This window comes from Haematobia irritans, chromosome 1 (assembly GCF_050003625.1).
Source record: "Haematobia irritans isolate KBUSLIRL chromosome 1, ASM5000362v1, whole genome shotgun sequence".
In the NCBI taxonomy this organism is placed as follows: domain Eukaryota; kingdom Metazoa; phylum Arthropoda; class Insecta; order Diptera; family Muscidae; genus Haematobia; species Haematobia irritans.
The window spans coordinates 181,362,236-181,386,384 of NC_134397.1; the positions used below are offsets into that span (position 1 = coordinate 181,362,236).

At 23.6% G+C, this 24,149-nt stretch overlaps 1 protein-coding gene across 1 annotated transcript in view; it reads right to left on the reverse strand.

The window, feature by feature from the left end:
* Positions 1-5,970: 5,970 nt before the first annotated feature.
* Positions 5,971-24,149, reverse strand: part of Hmgcr (HMG coenzyme A reductase) — a 237,467-nt gene continuing 219,288 nt past the window's right edge. Inside the window, exons 4-8 of the mRNA XM_075292246.1 lie at positions 21,052-21,139; positions 20,404-20,979; positions 13,976-15,396; positions 10,724-11,093; positions 5,971-7,017 (exon numbers count right to left, since the gene is read on the reverse strand). Of these exons, the coding sequence (XP_075148361.1) occupies positions 6,942-7,017; positions 10,724-11,093; positions 13,976-15,396; positions 20,404-20,979; positions 21,052-21,139 (2,531 nt within the window). The 3' untranslated portion in view covers positions 5,971-6,941. The remainder of the gene's footprint in view (positions 7,018-10,723; positions 11,094-13,975; positions 15,397-20,403; positions 20,980-21,051; positions 21,140-24,149) is intronic.

Sequence of the window (24,149 nt, forward strand, 5' to 3'; positions counted from 1 at the left end):
ATTTCTTCGATAAACTTTTTGCTTGTTTCCACTTTTTCACATTCGTTCCTATTTGTTTATCTTTCTTTATTTCTTCTAAAAAAGTGGGGAGAAAATCAGGTATTTCAGTGTAAATGTTCTCCTCCAATTCCCCGTTAAGATACGCTGTCACAAAATCCATTTGGTGAATTTCTAAATCTCTTTGAGCTGCAATAGCAGATACCAGTCGTATTGTTGACGCACGAACTACAGGGGAATACGTATTTGTAAAATCCTCTCCTGGCCTCTGGGAGTAGCCCTTCGCCACCAATCTCACTTTCTTCTTGTTGTTTTCTTTTGTTCTAAATACCAATCTATTACCTATCACTTGCTTTTCTGATGGTCTTTCAACAATCTCCCAAGTGCCATTGATCAGCTGGGCTATGTATTCGTCCTCTATTGCTGTTTGCCATTCCTTGCTTTCTTCACTGTTCATAGCTTCGCTAAAAGTCAACGGGTCTCCGGCTAATGCTGCATTCGCATATGCACAGTCTTCGAATTCATCTTCATTTTCATCTTGGTCTCTTTCATTCTCTTCATTATTATTTTGCGTATTTGTTTTGGCACTTATTTTCCTTGGCCGACCTCTTGCACCTGTTCTCAATATTCTTGGTCTTCCTTTACTTACTTTTGGTGCTCCATCAACTAAATCACTACAAGTTCCGTTTTCTTCATTTTCTATTATTTCATCCTCGTCCTCTTTCAATTCAACTTCGTCTTCACTTTCAATTGTTATTTTGCCTTTTCCTTCACTCTCTGGTTCTAATTCCATATCTTCGATTACGTCGATGGGTGGTGAAATTAAAATATTGTCAGTGTTCTCGTTGATGAATTTTACGTCTCGGCTGATGATTACCCTTCGTCTCCACTCTGACCACATTCTATACGCTTTTGCCTCATTGGAGTAACCTACGAGAATGCATTCCTCTGATCGGGAATCTAGTTTATTATTTGATTTGTCTTTAATTAAAACGTATGCCTTCGTTCCAAATGGCCTCATATGTTTCAATGATGGTTTCTTACCGGTCCACAATGTGTAAGGCAGATCTCCATTTAATGATTTTGTAGGGCATCTGTTTCGGATGTAGCAAGATGTGTTAATGGCTTCGGCCCAAAAAGTTTGAGGTACACCGGCTTGCTTAAGAAGACATCTGGCCATTTCCAGTAGAGTGCGATTTTTTCGTTCAGCAATCCCGTTTTGCTGCGGGGTATGGGGGACGGTCAAACGTCGTTGGATACCAGCCTCCATCAAAAATTTATTAAATTGACCACTTAGGTATTCCCTTCCATTATCGGTTTGTAGAAATTTTATTTTCATACCTGTAAAATTTTCAGCAGAATTCTTAAAATTTTTAAATGCATCGAAAACGTCAGATTTGTGTTTTAAAAAGAAAACTTCGCAATAGCGGGAAAAGTCGTCAATAAATGTGACGAAATAACGATATTGTGAGTGAGATGCTACTGGTAGGGGTCCACAAATGTCACTATGTACAATCTCCAATACGTTATTTGCATAAATACCTTTGTTTTTCTTAAATGGATTTTGAGCTTGCTTTTCGCTGAGACAGATTGTACATTGTGACAATTTGGTGCCAATCTTTATGTCAACTCCGTGAGCTTTTTGTGATGTTGCGAGTGCTTTTAAATCACTTTCATTTAAGTGACCGAGTCGTCTATGCCATAAATCCATTTCATTCAAATCATTTTCCTTTGCAACGTTCGCCATGTCTTTTGAATTCTTTATGTAATATAAATTTCCAATTCTGTTTGCTTTGCAAATTATTTTATTTTTCTCAACAATGAGTGCTTCATTTTTAGTAAATCGTACTTCATAGCCTTTATCCGCCAATTTCGATATGGACATCAAGTTTGTACGAAGGTCTTTTACGTACATAACATCTTTGACTTTAAAATTGTACTCACGATTATCCACCATAATGTTCAATTTGACATCTCCAATTCCAGAAATTTCGCTTGTCTGTCCATTTGCTAGACACAGTGTTCTTTTTATTTTCTTCATGTTGTAAAATTCTTTGAAATTAGAGCTCATATGAGACGTACAGCCACTGTCCAAGCACCAGCTGTTTTCAACGTCGACGCAACTAAATGCAGCATCTGTGCAATTAAATAATGACTTTTCGGTGTTAAAATCTTTCTCCTTATGGTAATTGCTATATTGTTTTGCTTTGCAATTGACAGCATAGTGCCCCAACCTACCACACTTGAAACAGCTTTGGTTTTGTTTTTTATTTTTTCTTTTGTTGATCCACTTTGACTCTCTTTGAGGTCGGTTGCAATTACTGTTCCCATTACCTCCCACATACAATGCACTTTGACTCTCTCGCTCTGATTTGACTTTTCTCGATTCGTCTTCTTCCATTATCTTTACTCTTAAAAGTTCGGGTGATGGTAACTCATCTCTTGTTTCAAGAGCGCATCTAAACGTTTCGAAAGAGTCTGGTAAACTGTATAAGAGAAGTATGGCCAATAAATCATCGCCTATCTCAACATTTATTTCTTTTAACTGTCCTACGGCTTCGAAAAAATCATTAAGGTGATCACGTGCGTTGTCTCCCTCTTTCATACGTGCCAATGCAACACGTTTTAATAATGTCGCCTTTCTTGCAGGGCCTTTTGATTGAAATGTAGATTTTAATTTCTCCCACATTTCTTTAGATGTGCCGCACTTGGATATTAATCCCAACTCAGAAGGAGCAATAGACAGCATAATTTCAGCACACGCTTTTTGGTCTTTTGATATCCATTTTGTATCAATTGCTGCTGGTGTCTCTTCTTGGACGAAATTCCATAAATCGGCTTTTATTAAAATAGCTTTCATCTGCAGCTTCCACGTATCATAATTATGAGCGCTTAGTGGCTCAATTCTCACTCCGTTATTAGACATGGCTTCCAAAAAAAAAATTTGTTTTTTTTTGTTTTAATTAGACAATTAAATCAATTGAGTTACTGAAATATATGGGACCTGGGCCCATAACCTGTAGAAATAAGTCGGTCACACTTGTTCTGCTTTCAACGAATCTTTATTTAAGACTAACTGTTTTATATTCATGTATATTCATGGGTACATAATTACAAATGAAGGATAGTAATGTATTGATGATAAATGTCATTAAAGGCAATTCAATTACAACGATATGATGTGTTTAGAGAGTAATGAAAAACCGAATCGACTTTGCATCTCTAACATAAAATTTTATCGTTTTTGTTTTGTTTTTATTCAGTCTGTTTGTTTCAAAATAAGATTTTGCAAAAATTTTCTATAGAAATAAAATTTTGTCAAAATTTTCTATAGAAATAAAATTCTGCAAAAAATTTCTATAGAAATAAAATTTTGCAAAAATTGTCTATAGAAATAAAATTTTCTATAGAAATAAAATTTTCCAAAAATTCTCTAAAGAAATAAAATTTTGCAAATATTTTCTATAGAAATAAAATTTTGCAAAAATTTTCTATAGAAATAAAATTTTACAAAAACTTTCTATAGAAATACAATTTTGCAAAAAATTTTTATAGAAATAAAATTTTGCAAAAATTTTCTATAGAAATAAAATTTTGACAAAATTTTCGATAGAAATAAAATGTTGACAAAATTTTCTATAGAAATAAAATTTTGCAAACATTTTCTATAGAAATAAAATTTTGCAAAAATTTTCTATAGAAATAAAATTTTGCAAAAATTTTCTATATAAATAAAAGTTTGCAAAAATTTTCTATAGAAATAAAATGTTGACAACATTTTCTATAGAAATAAAAGTTTGCAAAAACTTTCTATAGAAATAAATTTTTGCAAAAATTTTCTATAGAAATATAATTTTGACAACATTTTCTACAGAAATAAAATTTTGCAAAAATTTTCTATAAAAATAAAATTTTAACACAAATTTCTATAGAAATAAAATTTTGCAAAAATTTTCTATAGAAATAAAACTTTGCAAAAAATTTCTATAGAAATAAAATTTTACAAAAATTTTTATAGAAAGAAAATTTTGACAAAATTTTCTATAGAAATAAAATTTTGCAAAAAATTTCTATAGAAATAAAATTTTACAAAAATTTTCTATATTTTCTATAGAAATAAAATTTTGCAAAAAGTTACTATAGAAACAAAATTTTGCAAAAAATTTTCTATAGAAATAAAATTTGCAAAAATTTTCTATGAAAATAAAATTTGCAAAAATTTTCTATGAAAATAAAATTTTGAAATTTGATGCAAAGCTTCAAAATAAGATTTTTTAAACTTGGTAGATTTTTGGTAATATTTTCTTCAAATTTTGGTAGTTTATTTTTGGTCCGAGTGGCAACCGTGATCTTAACACAGTTATAGCGCTTCGTTGAGACTTACTAAACCAATTGAAGCGGTAGGAAAAGATCACCATAGCCAGCGAAAAAGTTTTTGTCGGCGGCGGCTGAAACTAAAATGTTTGCCTTCGGCAGCGGCAGCTTAACGGCTAAGCCGAAATAAATTTATCTATTCGGTGGCGGACAATTATCCATTATAAAATCAACCTGAAATTATCCCAATGGTAATGAGATTAATTGTACAACCAGTCTTACAATCAAATCTAAGCAAAATTTTTGCAAAAATATTAAAGCAACTTTATACTGATTGATTGTTGGTGAAAGGTTCAAAATATTGGCAAAAATTCAACAATTATTAATAATTTTATCTGACATAAATCATTATTTTTGTTTAATTAGCGGCTAAATTTGAGTAGAGATAGGTTAGGTTAGGTGGCAGCCCGATGTATCAGGCTCACTTAGACTATTCAGTCCATTGTGATACCACATTGGTGAACTTCTCTCTTATCACTGAGTGCTGCCCGATTCCATGTTAAGCACATGTTAAGCTTAATGCCTTTCGGACTTGGCTTTTTATAGCAGTGAAACCACTTAGAGAACCTTTGAAACACTCAGAAATGTCACCAGCATTTCTGAGGTGGGATAATCCACCACTGTAAAACTTTTTGGTGTTCGGTCGAAGAAGGAATCGAACCCACGACCTTGTGTATGCATGGCGGGCATGATAACCATTGCACCACGGTGGCTCCCTGAGTCGAGATGAGTCGACATATTTGGTGGCGTCGTCGACAGGCAAAAAAGGCGGTGGCTAAAATCGGCGGCTTCATTCTCTGTTCACCATTCACCGTGTACAAAACATAAAAATCGAATCACTGACATGTATTGCTATTTTCCCATTGGACCAAAATAAAAAAAATTCAATTAAAAGATTTATTGATTCAATTTTTAATCAAAATAAAATTCAAACACAAGAATTACTTGATCAATTAAATTTTTAATTGGATTAACTATTTTTCCAAATGGCATCGGTGACTGATAAAATCGATTCGGTGCTTGAAGCAATTTAAATTGCAAATTAATTGGATCAATTAAACTTGTAATTAAAAAAAATATATACATTTTTAAATTAGATTCCCATTTTTTAATATTTGGTGATGTGTCATTAATTGGATCTATTAATGTTTCAATTAATATTGGTGATTTTTATTAAACTGTACATTGCCAAAAAAATAAATAAAATAAACGATTGATTCAATTACCTTTTTAAATCAAAACAAAATTCAATCACAAAAAATACTTGAATCAATTAAATTTTGAATTAGAATAACTATTTTTTTTAATTACAGCGGTGACTGATATAGTGGGAGCTTCAATCAATTTCAATTAAAAATTAATTGGATCAATTAAACTTGAGAATGAAACCAAAAAAAAATGGTTCTGAACTAATAAAAATAAAGTTTTGCCGGTACGATAACTTATGACATTTCACCACTTTTAAATCGCATGTTGTCCATTAAATTAAAGACAATAATTAGAGCCTGGCTACAAAATCTAAAATCTCAGAATAAATTATCCAATAAAAAATTTTACTAAGTCTAAGTGATACGATTAAATAAAAATGTTTGTAAAATATTATTTTTTTGGAAAATTCTCATTTAATTTTTGAAAAATTGTATTAAGTATTACGGAATAAATTACAATTAAAATTTTTTTATAAATTACAAACCATGATGTATAGAAATTAGAATAAAATATACATATGTTTTTTCGTTCTAGATTTTAATGTTGTTAAATTTTATAGTTTTTCTTTTGTAACATATTCTTTTTAAGTAAAATTTAATACCGTTTCTTCTTATTAAAACTTTGGTATTTGCAACAATAGCCCTATATTGGTCATCATTACTAGTTGGCCCAGGATTTGGAGGGTGGTAGATGAGCATGGGCTTATTAGGAATTCTATGATTCCATTATAGATTCAACAAATTTCGATCATTTTTGTAGCAAATATAAAATATTTTTCTAGATAAGATGTGGATTATTTTTTTTAGTTAATTTTATATTTATTGATTGTGCGAGCACACTTCAATTATTTATTCTTTTTTGTTTTCAATAAAAATATAAATATATTTTTGTTTTAATAAACTTAATTAATTTAAATAATATTATGGGATTTCTAAGACCTAGTTCCATAAAAAAATATACAATGTAGTGGGATTTATTATTTCCGTTTTTTTTTGTTATATTCTAAGATAAGAGCTTAAAATTTTCTAATGGCTTTATTGTTTTGGGGGTTAATGGATGAAAAAGTTCAATATTAATTTTAAATTTAATTTAGAACTTTAGGATCAATTTACCTTTAACCATTACAAAGCCTTGGAAATTATAAGAGACATTGACTTATTTCAGGATTTATTGTTGTTCTTTTTTTTTCTTTTGTTGTGAGGAGTGTTTGTTTTCTCCATGTGTTTTGTTGGTGTTTTTAAGAAAACAAAAATAAATTATAATACCCAACATAATGTCCCAATATGAAAAAGAAACCCTAAAAAACATCAGGAGGTAGTAAATAGCATTGAGTAAAAAATCATATAATTTACTAATAAATTTTAGCTTATTTTACTACAACTGGATACTGTAACGTTTAAGGGATTGTTTCCTTTAGCGCTTACTGCTATTGAAGATCTGAAAAAAAAGAGAAAGAAAATTGTTGAATAACAAAAACAAAAAACATATAATTTTTTTTTATAAAAAGAAAACATTAAATCATTATGACATGAAAGTACTACACATTAAAAAAACAAATATTAACTTAATATGGAAGATTTTCTTTCTATAGCAAATTTTGTCAAAATTTTATTTCTAGAGGAAATTTGTTCAAAATTTGATCCCTAGAGAAAATTTTGTCAACATTTTATTTCTGTAGAAATTTTTGTCAAAATTTTATTTCTATAGAAAATTTTGTCAACATTTTATTTCTAGAGAAAATTTTGTCAAAAATTTATTTCGAGAAAAAATTTTGTCAAAATTTTATTTCTGGAGAAAACTTTGTCAAAATTTTATATCTATAGGAAATTTTGGTCAAAATATTATTCCTAGAGAAAATTTTCTCCGAATTTTATTTCTGTAGAAAATTTCGTCAAAATTGTATTTCTATAAGAAATTTTGGTCTCCATACAAAATTTGTCATAATTTTGTTTCTATAAGAAATTTTGACAAAATTTTATTTCTATAGGAAAATTTGTCAAAATTTTATTTCTATAGGAAAATTTGTCAAAATTTAATTTTTATAGAAAATTTTGTCAAAATTTTATTTCTGTAGAAATTTTTGTCAAAATTGTATTTCTATAGAAAATTTTGTCAAAATTTTAGTTATAGAGAAAATTTTGTCAAAATTTTATTTCGAGAAAAAATTTTGTCAAAATTGTATTTCTAGAGAAAACTTTGTCAACATTTTATATTTATAGGAAATTTTGGTAAAAATATTATTCCTAGAGAAAATTTTCTCAAAATTTTATTTCTGTAGAAAATTTTGTCAAAATTTTATTTCTGTAGAAAATTTTGTCAAAATTGTATTTCTATAAGAAATTTTGGTTTCCATAGAAAATTTATCATAATTTTGTTTCTTTAGGAAATTTTGTCAAAATTTTATTTCTATAGGAAAATTCGTCAAACTTTTGTTTTTATAGGAAATTTTGTCAAAATCTTATTCTGATAGAAAATTTTGTCAAAATTTTATTTCTAGAGAAAACTTTGTCAAAATTTTATTTCTTGAGAAAATTTTGTCAAAAGTTTATTGCGAGAAAAAATGATGTCAAAATTTTATTTCTATTATTTTATTTAATTTTGTTTCTAAGGAAATTTTGACAAAATTTTATTTCTATAGGAAAATTTGTCAATTTTTTTTATAGGAAATTTTGTCAAAATTTTATTTCTGTAGGAAATTTTGGTCAAAATGTTATTTCTAGAGGAAATTTTGGTCAAACTATTATTTTTCAAAAATTTTTTAAAAATTTGATTCCTGAAGAAAATTTTGTCAACATTTTATTTCTAGAGAAAGTTTTGTCAAAATTTTATTTCGAGAAAAAATTTTGTCAAAATTTTATTTCTTGGGAAAATTTTGTCAAAATTTTATTTCTAGAGAAAGTTTTGTCAACATTTTATTTGTAGAGAAAACATTGTCAAAATTTTATATCTATAGGAAATTTTGGTCAAAATATTATTCCTAGAGAAAATTTACTCGAAATTTTATTTCTGAAGAAAATTTTGTCAAAATTGTATTTCTATAAGAAATTTTGGTTTTCATAGAAAATTTGTCAAAATTTTATTTTTATAGAAAATTTTGTCAAAATTTTATTTCTATAGAAAATGTTGTCAAAATTGTATTTCGAGAAAAAATTTTGTCAAAATTTTATATATCTATAGGAAAGTTTGGTCAAAATATTATTCCTAGAGAAAATTTTATTTCTGTAGAAAATTTTGTCAAAATTGTATTTTAATAAGAAATTTTGGTTTCCATAGAAAATTTGTCATAATTTTGTTTCTATAGAAAATGTTGACAACATTTTAGTTCTATAGGAAAATTTGTCAAAATGTTATTTTTATAGAAAATTTTGTCAAAATTTTATTTCTATAAAAATTTTGTCAACATTTTATTTCTATAAAAATTTTGTCAACATTTTATTTCTAGAGAAAACTTTGTCAACATTTTATTTCTGTAGAGATTTTTGTCAAAATTGTATTTCTATAGAAAATTTTGTCAAAATTTTATTTCTATAGAAAATTTTGTCAAAATTTTATTTCGAGTAAAAATTTTGTAAAAATTTTATATCTATAGGATTTTTTGTTAAAATATTATTCCTAGAGAAAATTTTCTCTAAATTTTATTTATGTAGAGAATTTTGTCAAAATTTTATTTCTATAAGAAATTTTGGTTTCCATAGAAAATTTGCCATAATTTTGTTTCTATAGGAAATTTTGACAAAATTTTATTTCTATAGGAAAATTTGTCAAAATTTTATTTTTATAGGAAATTTTGTCGAAATTTTATTTCTAGAGAAAACTTTGTCAAAATTTTATTTCTGTAGAAATTTTTGTCAAAATTGTATTTCTATAAAAATTTAGGATTTTTTGTTAAAATATTATTCCTAGAGAAAATTTTCTCTAAATTCTATTTATGTAGAGAATTTTTCAAAATTTTATTTCTATAAGAAATTTTGGTTTCCATAGAAAATTTGCCATAATTTTGTTTCTATAGGAAATTTTGACAAAATTTTATTTCTATAGGAAAATTTGTCAAAATTTTATTTTTATAGGAAATTTTGTCGAAATTTTATTTCTAGAGAAAATTTTGTCAAAATTTTATTTCGAGAAAAATTTTTGTAAAAATCTTATATCTATAGGACATTTTTGTCAAAATATTATTCCTATAGAATATTTTCTCTAAATTTTATTTATGTAGAAAATTTTGTCAAAATTTTATTTCTAGAGAAAACTTTGTCAAAATTTTATATCTATAGGAAATGTTGGTCAAAATATTATTCCTAGAGAAAATTTTCTCTAAATTTTATTTCTGTAGAAAATTTTGTCAAAATTGTATTTCTATAAGAAATTTTGGTTTCCATAGAAAATTTGTCATAATTTTGTTTCTATAGGAAATTTTGACAAAATTTTATTTTTACAGGAAAATTTGTCAAAATTTTATTTTTATAGGAAGTTTTGTCAAAATTTTATTTCTATATGAAAATTTTGGTCAAACTATTATTTTTCAAAATTTCATTCCTAGAGAAAATTTGGTCAACATTTTACTTCTATAGGATATATTGCTAACATTTTATTTCTATATATAATTTTGTCACAATTTTATTTCTAAAGGACATTTTGGTTTCCATAGAAAATGTGTCAAAATTTTCTTTCTATAGGAAATTTTGGTCAAAATTTTATTTGTAGAGAAAATTGTGTAAAAATTTTCTTTCTATAGGAAACTTTCTCAAAATTTGAAAATTTTCTCAAATACCAAGAGAAAATTTTATTTCTATAGAAAATTTTGTCAACCTTTTTTTTTCTTTAGGCAATTTGTCAAAATTCGTTTTGTTGGTTTATACTTCAATCATTATTGTTATTTTTGATTTCAGTTTAAAATCATGCATTGACTAAACTACAAGTGTAGCTTAACCAACAGAGGAAAAGTATGCAATTTACAAATTAAAAATAAATAAATAAATTTTAATATAAAAAGAAAATTCAAATAATTGCTTTAAAAATGTTGTACTTTAAATTACTCGGCTATAATAGCAAATCCCCTATCATTTAAATCAAATAGTAATAGGTGTGCCATTGATTGATCTTTTTGGGATTTTCAAATTTACTTAAACACAACAACACCACTCACCTATTATGCCTCATATGACTTTTGACTAGATCACTATTAACCAAGGCGGCCATAAGACTTAATTCTCCAGCCATTACAGTGGCACAAACAATTTGTGCTAATTTTTTAGCATTTTCACCGGGATGCGCAGAATTTGCTCCTCTCACACCTAACATATCGAGGCAGGCACTTTGTCCGGGTAATCCAGTACCACCACCAACAGTACCCACCTCCAGAGAGGGCATCGTGCAGGTCATATATAAATCTTCACCACTTTCACCCCAGCATTCCATACCAGTTGAACAATTACTAGAGGTAACATTTTGTGCAGGATCTTGACCGGTGGCCAAAAATACAGCTGTAACCATATTTGCGGCATGAGCATTGTTGCCTATAATACAATAAAAAGGAAACAAAAATTTTAATTAAAAAATTAGAGATTACAAAAAAAGGAATAATAAGAAAATAAAATAATAATAATATTGGGTAGTCGAAAAAGTCTTTTTGGTATTTATGTATATTCAAACTTCAACTCGATTTTTTGTATATATACACAGAAAAAAATGTCACAAAAATTTTCCAATTAGTCTTAATTTAGTTTTAAAAAATATTTAGTTAAAAATTTTATTGATTCAACAAATTTTTTAATTGAAACAAAAATTAATTTTTTAATTGGATCAATTAATTTTTTATCTGACTTTCAATTAATTTTAATTGGAGACGTTGCAAAAAAATGAGTGAAAATAGTGAAGAAATTCGGACAATACAGAACTCCTTCCAACAAGGTTGGCTTCAAAATAAAGTTTTGACATTTACTTGTCACAGTTTTTCGCCGAAAAATAAATAAAATTTTACACTGATGGAATACTGTATTTTGCGTAAAAATGGCAAAAGATGGTTGACCAAAATGGTACATATTTGGTTTAATACAGTTCACTATACACAAAACTCACGAAATTAATTGATTCAATTAATTTTTAATTTAAATGTCTTAAATCACAGAAATGATAGTAGTCATCACCAAAGTCAATTAAAAACGTAATTGTTCCAATTAAAAAAATATAAAAAAATAATTTTTGTTTCAATTAAAAAAAATTGATAAACCAATTAAATTGTTAAATTTTAATTGGAAATAATTTGGTTATATTTTTTTTCTGTGTAGTATTTTAGTAGATTTCGTTTTTTAATAATTTATTCTTATCAACTTTAATTAAAATATATAAGGATGTTGAATCTTCAATTTAATTTAGTATTTTAGTAAATTTCGTTTTTTAATAAATTATTATTACCAACTTTAACTAAATTATATAGGGATTTAAATTAATACTTATCACAATTATCAATAACTATTATTTATTGAATCAGTTTTTGCTTTTTAATTTGAGTTTTTATCATCCAATTCAAAATAGTTCATTTTAAATTGATTTTATATAAAAATTGAATTATATACAACTGGAGTGAATTTTATCAAATTAAAGTAAATTAAATTAAAAAGTATCCAATCAAAATAATAACTAATTTCATAATTTAGTTTAATTTAATTTAATTTAATTTAATTTAATTTAATTTAATTTAATTTAATTTAATTTAATTTAATTTAATTTAATTTAATTTAATTTAATTTAATTTAATTTAATTTAATTTAATTTAATTTAATTTAATTTAATTTAATTTAATTTAATTTAATTTAATTTAATTTAATTTAATTTAATTTAATTTAATTTAATTTAATTTAATTTAATTTAATTTAATTTAATTTAATTTAATTTAATTTAATTTAATTTAATTTAATTTAATTTAATTTAATTTAATTTAATTTAATTTAATTTAATTTAATTTAATTTAATTTAATTTAATTTAATTTAATTTAATTTAATTTAATTTAATTTAATTTAATTTAATTTAATTTAATTTAATTTAATTTAATTTAATTTAATTTAATTTAATTTAATTTAATTTAATTTAATTTAATTTAATTTAATTTAATTTAATTTAATTTAATTTAATTTAATTTAATTTAATTTAATTTAATTTAATTTAATTTAATTTAATTTAATTTAATTTAATTTAATTTAATTTAATTTAATTTAATTTAATTTAATTTAATTTAATTTAATTTAATTTAATTTAATTTAATTTAATTTAATTTAATTTAATTTAATTTAATTTAATTTAATTTAATTTAATTTAATTTAATTTAATTTAATTTAATTTAATTTAATTTAATTTAATTTAATTTAATTTAATTTAATTTAATTTAATTTAATTTAATTTAATTTAATTTAATTTAATTTAATTTAATTTAATTTAATTTAATTTAATTTAATTTAATTTAATTTAATTTAATTTAATTTAATTTAATTTAATTTAATTTAATTTAATTTAATTTAATTTAATTTAATTTAATTTAATTTAATTTAATTTAATTTAATTTAATTTAATTTAATTTAATTTAATTTAATTTAATTTAATTTAATTTAATTTAATTTAATTTAATTTAATTTAATTTAATTTAATTTAATTTAATTTAATTTAATTTAATTTAATTTAATTTAATTGAATTTAGTTTAATTTAATTTAATTTAATTTAATTAAATTTAATTTAGTTTAATTTAATTTAATTTAATTTAATTTAATTTAATTTAATTTAATTTAATTTAATTTAATTTAATTTAATTTAATTTAATTTAATTTAATTTAATTTAATTTAATTTAATTTAATTTAATTTAATTTAATTTAATTTAATTTAATTTAATTTAATTTAATTTAATTTAATTTAATTTAATTTAATTTAATTTAATTTAATTTAATTTAATTTAATTTAATTTAATTTAATTTAATTTAATTTAATTTAATTTAATTTAATTTAATTTAATTTAATTTAATTTAATTTAATTTAATTTAATTTAATTTAATTTAATTTAATTTAATTTAATTTAATTTAATTTAATTTAATTTAATTTAATTTAATTTAATTTAATTTAATTTAATTTAATTTAATTTAATTTAATTTAATTTAATTTAATTTAATTTAATTTAATTTAATTTAATTTAATTTAATTTAATTTAATTTAATTTAATTTAATTTAATTTAATTTAATTTAATTTAATTTAATTTAATTTAATTTAATTTAATTTAATTTAATTTAATTTAATTTAATGTTTAGTTGATGTCTTATTCCTGATTCGTACGAAAATCCATTCGAAAGAAAAGCAGTCGAATGAATTTGGATTATTTAATTTTTGATGGTTTAATTTCTCCTTTCACTTACCTCCAATACTGCCAGCCATAGCACTACCTCCCATATTCTTCAATTTATTACATTCCACCAGTGTTTTAGCCTCTGTCTTGAGGACACTTCTTAGTGTCGCAGCTGGTATTATACATTCGGCAACAACACGTTTACCCCTTCCTTTGATCCAATTGATGGCTGCTGGTTTTTTATCACAACAAAAGTTACCACTAAGCGATATTATTTGCATATCGGGAAATTCTCGTTTAATGCACTTGAGAGCCATTTCAGCACCTTTTGAAACCATATTCATGCCCATGGCATCACCGGTCAATGCCACAAAACGTATATACAACTGTGGTCCATCCATGGCAATGTGACATTCTTTGAGGCGGCCAAAACGCGAGGTCGAATCAAATTCAGCCTTTATGCGTTGATAGTTATCCTCATTGTTAATCCAACGTTTGGCCTCGGCAGCACGTGCCACACTGGCAAAACGTACACAGGGAGCACGGGTCATGCCCACATCTTCGACATACGAGGTGACACCTCGCACCGATAAAGCTTTACAACCACGATTTGTTGAGGCCACCAAAGCACCTTCTGTTGTTGCCATGGGTACATAGTATTTGGCACCATCCAAGAGTAGAGGTCCAGCATAACCTACGGGTATGGGTACATAGCCGAGGACATTTTCACAGCATGCATTCATGACACGTTTGTAATCAAAGTGTTTGTATGGAAGACTATCAAGGCGATTGTCAGGCAATTTGGCACGTCCAGAAATGATTTGTCGTCGTATTTTCACACCTCTTTCAGGATCATCAATAATGGTCTCGATTTTGTGCAAGGGACAATATTGGCCACCAGCATTGACAATATTGATAATTTCCTCATCGGAGAGATTAGCAGCACCGGACATCGCACCACCTAAATCATCGGTGGAATTAAGGATTTCCAGACACTCCTCCAGTGAACGAGGTGACCGCATTTTTTGCAATTGATTGCATTCACTTAAAGGCACCATGGCACCAGCATCACCATTCGAATCGAATGCAATGTATTCGGTTTGGGTAAATGCGTTTGCTGTATTCTGTTCCTCAATGGTAAAGAGTGGTATACGTGGACGTGATGACTGAATTGTTGAGGATGCAGATGTCGTTTTACCATCCTCTCCTTGATTAACCACCAAAGCATTGCTGTACTGTTGTAGCTGTTGCTGCTGCTGGGGGGCTGCATCCAATGTTTTCTCAAGTGTGGCTGCTGCAATGAATTTAGCTGTTGTTCCCTCAAGTGGTAACAAGTGGTGTTGTGTCTGGGATGATTTGACAGCAATTGTAACAGTCGATTGGCGTATCTGGTCATGGAGATCTTCGCGATTTTCAAAAAATATGAATTTAATAACCAGAGCTATGAATAGAATGAGTATCACAATTTGATCAGCGCTCATTGTTAGCCATCTGCAAAATAAATTAGGTTAGACGAAGAGAAGAAAAAAATGTTCATTAGTACAATTTTGTAATTGAAACAAAGTTTCATTTAATTTCGAAAGAAAAATAGAAACAATTTACATTCTATTATAGAGGTATGAGTAAAGTTTATTTCCCAAATGCATTTTAGAAGTACCATAAAGTGAAAATCTTAATATGACAGATTATTCGAGCTAAATTTTAAGACACAATAATAAGGACAATTTTCTTTAAAATAAAGCTATTGTAATTAAATTTTTTTTCATTAAATTTAGGTCATGAATGCATTTTGCGAGCTTCCGTTAAAGTCGTATGTCTTTGAAGTTAAGCCAAATTTTCTATAGAAATAAAATTTTAACAAAATTTTCTGTAGAAATAAAATTTTGACAACATAGGAATAAAATTTTGACAAAATTTTCTATACGAATAAAATTTTTAAATAATTTTCTATAGATATAAAATTTTAACAAAATTTTCTATGGAAATAAAATTTTGACAAAATTTTCTGTGGGAATAAAATTTTGACAAAATTTTCTATGGGAATAAAATTTTGACAAAATTTTCTATAAAATTAAAATTTTGACAAAATTTTCTATAGAAATAAAATGTTGACAAAATTTTCTATAGAAATAAAATGTTTACAAAATTTTCTATAGAAAGAAAATTTTGACAAATTTTGCTACAAAAAAAAAAAAAAAAATTGACAAAATTTTCTATAGAAATAAAATTTTGACAAATTTTCTATAGAAATAAAATTTTGACAAACTTTTCTATAGAAATAAAATTTTGACAAACTTTTCTATAGAAATAAAATTTTGGCAAAATTTTCTATATAAATAAAATTTTGACAAAATTTTCTATAGAAATAAAATTTTGACAAAATTTTCTATAGAAATAAAATTTTGACAAATTTATTTATAGAAATAAATTTTTGATAAAATTTTCTATAGAAATAAAATTTTGACAAAATTTTCTATAGAAACAAAATTTTGACAAATTTTTCTATAGAAATAAAATTTTGACAAAATTTTCTATAGAAATGAAATTTTGACAAAATTTTCTATAGAAATAAAATTTTGACAAAATTTTATATAGAAATGCATTTTTGACAAAATTTTATATAGAAATACAATTTTGACAATATTTTCTATAAGAAATAAAATATTGACAAAGTTTTTTATAGAAATAAAATTTTGACAAAATTTTCTATAGAAATAAAATTTGGACAAAGTTTTCTATAGAAATAAAATTGGGACAAAGTTTTTTATAGAAATAAAATTTTGACAAAATTTTCTATAGAAATAAAATTTTCTATACAAATAAAATTTTGACAAAATTTTCTATACAAATAAAATTTTGACAAAATTTTCTATACAAATAAAATTTTGACAAAATTTTCGATAGAAATAAAATTTTAACAAAATTTTCTTTAGAAACAAAATTGTGACAAAATTTTCAAAAAATAAAATTTTAATACAATTTTCTATAGAAATAAACTTTTGACAAAATTTTCTATAGAAATAAAATTTGGACAAAGTTTTCTATAGAAATAAAATTTGGACAAAGTTTTTTATAGATATAAAATTTTGACAAAATTTTCTATAGAAATACAATTTTAACAAAATTTTCTATAGAAATAAAATTTTAACAAAATTTTCTATAAAAATAAAATTTTGACAAAGTTTTTTATAGAAATAAAATTTTGACAAAATTTTCTATAGAAATAAAATTTGGACAAAGTTTTCTATAGAAATAAAATTTGGACAAAGTTTTTTATAGAAATAAAATTTTGACAAAATTTTCTACAGAAATAAAATTTTAACAAAATTTTCTATAGAAATAAAATTTTAACAAAATTTTCTATAGAAATAAAATTTTGACAAAGTTTTTTATAGAAATAAAAATTTGACAAAATTTTCTATAGAAATAAACTTTTAACAAAATTTTCTATACAAATAAAATTTTGACAAAATTTTCTATACAAATAAAATTTTGACAAAATTTTCGATAGAAATAAAATTTTGACAAAATTTTCTTTAGAAACAAAATTGTGACAAAATTTTCAAAAAATAAAATTTTAATAAAATTTTCAATAGAAATAAACTTTTGACAAAATTTTCTATAGAAATAAAATTTGGACAAAGTTTTCTATAGAAATAAAATTTGGACAAAGTTTTTTATAGAAATAAAATTTTGACAAAATTTTCTATAGAAATAAAATTTTAACAAAATTTTCTAGAGAAATAAAATTTTGACAAAAATTGATAACATTTTTTAAAGAAATATAATTTAGATAAAATTTTCTAAAGAAATAAAATTTTGATAAAATTTTCTATAGAAATTAAAAGTTGACAAAATATTCTATAGAAATAAAATTTTGACAAAATTTTCTATAGAAATAAAATTTTGACAAAATTTTCTTTAGAAACAAAATTGTGACAAAATTTTCAAAAAATAAAATTTTAATAAAATTTTCAATAGAAATAAACTTTTGACAAAATTTTCTATAGAAATAAAATTTGGACAAAGTTTTCTATAGAAATAAAATTTGGACAAAGTTTTTTATAGAAATAAAATTTTGACAAAATTTTCTATAGAAATAAAATTTTAACAAAATTTTCTAGAGAAATAAAATTTTGACAAAAATTGATAACATTTTTTAAAGAAATATAATTTAGATAAAATTTTCTAAAGAAATAAAATTTTGATAAAATTTTCTATAGAAATTAAAAGTTGACAAAATATTCTATAGAAATAAAATTTTGACAAAATTTTCTATAGAAATAAAATTTTGACAAAATTTTCTTTAGAAACAAAATTGTGACAAAATTTTCAAAAAATAAAATTTTAATAAAATTTTCAATAGAAATAAACTTTTGACAAAATTTTCTATAGAAATAAAATTTGGACAAAGTTTTCTATAGAAATAAAATTTGGACAAAGTTTTTTATAGAAATAAAATTTTGACAAAATTTTCTATAGAAATAAAATTTTAACAAAATTTTCTAGAGAAATAAAATTTTGACAAAAATTGATAACATTTTTTAAAGAAATATAATTTAGATAAAATTTTCTAAAGAAATAAAATTTTGATAAAATTTTCTATAGAAATTAAAAGTTGACAAAATATTCTATAGAAATAAAATTTTGACAAAATTTTCTATAGAAATAAAATTTTGACAATATTTTCTATATCGAAATAAAACTTGGACAACATTTTCTATAGAAATAAAATTTGGACAAAATTTTCTATAGAAATAAAATTTTGACAAAATTTTCTATAGAAATAAAATTTTGACAAAATTTTCTATAGAAATAAAATGTTGACAAAATTTTCTATAGAAATAAAATTTTGACAAAATTTTCTATAGAAACAAATTTTGACAAAATTTTCTATAGAAATTAAAAGTTGACAAAATATTCTATAGAAATAAAATTTTGACAAAATTTTCTATAGAAATAAAATTTTGACAATATTTTCTATATCGAAATAAAACTTGGACAACATTTTCTATAGAAATAAAATTTGGACAAAATTTTCTATAGAAATAAAATTTTGACAAAATTTTCTATAGAAATAAAATTTTGACAAAATTTTCTATAGAAATAAAATGTTGACAAAATTTTCTATAGAAATAAAATTTTGACAAAATTTTCTATAGAAACAAATTTTGACAAAATTTTCTATAGAAATGAAATTTTGACAAAATTTTCTATAGAAATGAAATTTTGACAAAATTTTCTATAGAAATGAAATTTTGACAAAATTTGCTATAGAAATGAAATTTTGACAAAATTTGCTATAGAAATGAAATTTTGACCAAATTTTCTATAGAAATAAAATGTTGATAAAATTTTCTAAAGAAATAAAATTTTGGCAAAATTTTCTATAGAAATACAATTTTGACAAAATTTTCAAAGAATAAAATTTTGATAAAATTTTCTATAGAGATTAATATTATAACAAATGTTTATAGATAATTAATGAATTTAAACTTAATTGATTAATTAATATTATAACAAATGTTTATAGATCATACACCTCTGATGAAGCAATTCAAAGAAAATTGCGAAATATTAGGACGGATGAATTGAAAAGAATAAAAACAAAATAGATCTCAAGCTTGACAAAATAAAGCATTTTTATTAAAACAGAAAAAGATCGAATAAGAAACAAAATAAATCAAAGAAATAAAATTTTGAGAATATTTTCTATATAGAAATAAAATTTGGACAACATTTTCTATAGAAATTGAATTTTGACAAAATTTTCGATAGAAATGAAATTTTGACAAAATTTTCAATAGAAATAAATTTTGAAAAAATTTTCTATGGAAATAAAATTTTGACAAAATTTTCTACGGAAATAAAATTTTGACAAAATTTTCACAGAAATAAAATTTTGACAAAATTTTCTATAGAAATAAAATTTTGACAAAATTTTCTATAGAAACAAAATTTTGACAAATTTTTCTATAGAAATAAAATTTTGGCAAAATTTCTATACAAATAAAATTTTGACAAAATTTTCTATACAAATAAAATTTTGACAAAATTTTCTATAGAAATAAAATTTTGACAAAGTTTTCTATAGAAATAAAATTTGGACAAAGTTTTTTATAGAAATAAAATTTTGACAAAATTTTCTATAGAAATAAAATTTTAACAAAATTTTCTATAGAAATAAAATTTTGACCAAATTTTCTATAGAAATAAAATTTTGATAAAATTTTCTATAGAAATAAAAATTGGACAAAATTTTCTATAGAAAAAAAATTTTGACAAAATTTTCTATAGAAAGAAAATTTTGACAAAATTTGAGATAGAAGTAAATTGTTGACGACAATTTTCTATAGAAATGGCACAGATTGAGCGTCAGACACAGCCGACAAAAATGGGCAGGCTTCATTCTTTCGCGGAGATTTATTTTTAGAATGTAAATATACACCCAACCAATTAAAGTTACACATTAATTCTATATATGATCATTTCACTTACTTTATAATTAAATCACTCAATTCTCCAGATTCAGTTCGATTATTATTGACATTCATGTTCAATTGAGGCGTTAGCGTCTTATCGACACTCTCATAGTCACCATTTGAGAACACCATACGACTATAGATATGGACAATCATTAAACCCGTGGTCATAATGATTTTCACACGTTGTACAACAGGATTGGCTTTTTGCTCCTCATCGTTCAGAGCTTTTAGGATGATGGAATCTTTTGCTTTAGCTCTTACCAATGACATATCCACGCCATTACGTGATAAATCCAAGATGAGAGACAGACATGCCGGATAGAATGTCATGAAGACCACATAATTGACTATGACCGACATTACGGCAAATGTGCATAGCACTTCAAGACGTTGAACTCCAGATAGGGTACCAACTCCAATTACAAGAGTTTCCACAATTGTATCCAGAGATATGGCAGGTCCCAATAGTTCAAGGCCTCTTGCTATATTTTGTGTAACTTCTGCTTGATTTGTTCCCGCCAAGGCTAATTGAGCCAATGTTCCCGAATTGGAAAGATCGATCAAGAGTAATAGGAAGAATAGGGCATCTCTGTAACACGAAAAGAAAAGTTTGATATTAATTGCGGAATAGTTTATGGATAGAGATGATAGAAAAACTTACTTTAAGTCTGTTATGTCACTGCCTAGGAACTTTATTATAGTTGTTGTAAATATAAAACTTGAAAAAACTGTAAATAATCCAGCAATACCTAGAAAATAAAAAAAAAAACAGAATTCAATTAGTAAAAATATCTACATATGTCGCATTGAAATTCTTTGTAAATATATACAAAAATACAGTGGCACAAAAAATGTCATTCACAATAAAAGGTGGCACAAAAAAGTGTGTTGTATTATTTTTTCATAAAGGAAAAATTTAATAATTAAATGAATTATTATATTTTTCAAAATAAGGTCTAAATGAATCTAAAAATTATTATTTTTTATTTGATCATTGGTTTCATTTTATATAACTCCTGGAAATTGCTAATATATGTTAGGTGAGTATCTGGTTTACCTACAATCAGCGTTGCCACAATGAATTTTTATTTTGGACCAACATTTTTCCACAATTGGACCAAAATTCGTATCAACGGACCATTTTTCCAAATTAATTTAATATAATTTTTCCAAAATTTTACTTCGATTGAAAATTTTGTCAAATTTGTATTTCTGTTCAAAATTTTTATTTTTATTCAAAATTTTTATTTCTATTTATTTCTATAGAAAATGTTGTAAAATTTTTCAAAATTTTACTTCTTAGAAAATTTTGTCAAAATTTTATTCTATAGAAAATTTTGTCAAAATTCTATTTCTATAGAAAATTTTGTAAAAATTCTATTTCTATAGAAAATGTTGATAAAATTTTACGTCTATAGAAAATTTTAACAAAATTTTATTTCTATAGAAAATTTTGTCAACATTTTATTGCTATAGAAAATTTTGTCAAAATTTTATTTCTAAAGGATATTTTGTCAAAAATTTATTTCTGTAGACAATTTAGAAACATTTGTTCTATAGAACATTTTTGTCAAAATTCTATTTCTATAGAAAATTCAAAAAAATTACCGATTTGACGAAAATGGACCAAAATCAACCAAATTCCATTTTGACCCACATCGGACCAAATTTAAAAATTAATAATAATATTTTGGACCAATTTTGGTCCGATCGGACCAAACTGGCAACCCTGCCTACAATCGAATTTGTCTTTGCATACTTTCAGGAGGAATCAAAGTCTGTTTGGAAATACTATGGCATGTGGAAGAGTAACAGTCTGTTTCTGTATATAGAATGATTTCTATTGATCGACTGAAATGCATAGAAACAGTTGATTTTTGGTTATAAATTCAGATGTTTGTTTCTTTAGAAAAAAAATTTTCTATAGAAATATAATTTTTAGAAAATTTTCTATAGACATAAAATTGACAAAATTTTGTACAGAAATAAAATTTTGAGAAAATTTTCTATAGAAATAAAAATTTGACAAAATTTTCTATAGAAATAAAATTTTGCAAAAATTTTCTATAATAAAATTTTGCAAAAATTTTCTATAGAAATAAAATTTTGCAAAAATTTCCTATAGAAATAAAATTTTTGAGAAGATTTTCTATAGAAATAAAATTTTGAGAAAATTTTCTATAGAAATAAAATTTTGAGAAAATATTCTATGGAAATAAAATTTTGCAAAAATTTTCTATAGAAATAAAAGTTCATTTTTTCGACAAAATTTTCTATAGAAATAAAATTTTGACAAAATTTTCTATAGAAATAAAATTTTGACAAAATTTTCTATAGAAATAAAATTTTGACAAATTTTTCTATAGAAATAAAATTTTGAGAAAATTTTCTATAGACATACAATTGACAAAATTTTGTATAGAAATAAAATTTTGAGAAACTTTTTTATAGAAATAAAATTTTAAGAAAATTTTATATGGAAATAAAATTTTGAGAAAATTTTCTATAGAAATAAAATTGTGACAAAATTGTCTATGGAAATAAAATTTGAACAAAATTTTCTATAGAAAAAAAAATTTTGAGAAAATTTTCTATAGAAATAAAATTTTGCAAAAATTTTCTATAGAAATACAATTTTGACAAAAATTTTCTATAGAAATAAAACTTTTAGAAGATTTTCTATAGAAATAAAATTTTGAGAAGATTTTCTATAGAAATAAAATTTTGACAAAATTTTCTATAGAAATAAAATTTTGACAAAATTTTCTATAGAAATAAAATTTTGACAAAATTTGCTATAGAAATAAAATTTTGAGAAAATTTTCTATAGACATAAAATTGACAAAATTTTGCTATAGAAAAAATAATTATGACAAAATTTTCTATAGAAATAAAATTTTGCAAACATTTTCTGTAGAAATAAAATTTTGACGGAATTTTCTATAGAAATAAGATTTTGACGGAATTTTCTATAGAAATAAAATTTTGACAAAATTTTCCATAGAAATAAAATTTTGACAAAATTTTCCATAGAAATAAAATTTTGACAAAATTTTCCATAGAAATAAAATTTTGGCAAAATTTTCTATAGAAATAAAATTTTGACAAAATTTTCTATAGAAATAAAATTTTGACAAAATTTTCTATAGAAATAAAATTTGGCAAAATTTTCTATAGAAATAAAATTTTGACAAAATTTTCTATAGAAATAAAATTTTGACAAAATTTTCTATAGAAATAAAATTTTGAGAAAATTTTCTATAGAATTTGACAAAATTTTGCTATAGAAAAAATAATTTTGACCAAATTTTCTATAGAAATAAAATTTTGCAAAAATTTTCGATAGAAATAAAATGTTGACCAATTTTCTTTAGAAATTAAATTTGGACAAAATTTTCTTTAGAAATAAAATTTTAACAAAATTTGCAATAAAATAAATAAATATGTCTTTTCCGCCATCATAAGACCTACCCTATTATTCACTATCCTCTTTGTATAATCTCCTACAGCTCTTATAATATTCAATATCACACGTTTCTCATTCCCCCAAAAAAAGTTAAGTTACACCTGATATTCTCTCAGGCGCATTTAATCGGCAAACGGTTTGCAGGGTCTTTTTCTTTACCATTAACAGATTTTTATCGCTGTGAATTACAGGTAATACCAGCGATTAATGTTAGCGATTTTGTTGGCGTGAATACAGGCTTTAGTTCCATTGAAGAAACCAAAGGAAGGTGAGGAGATAAATTTTTATGCTCA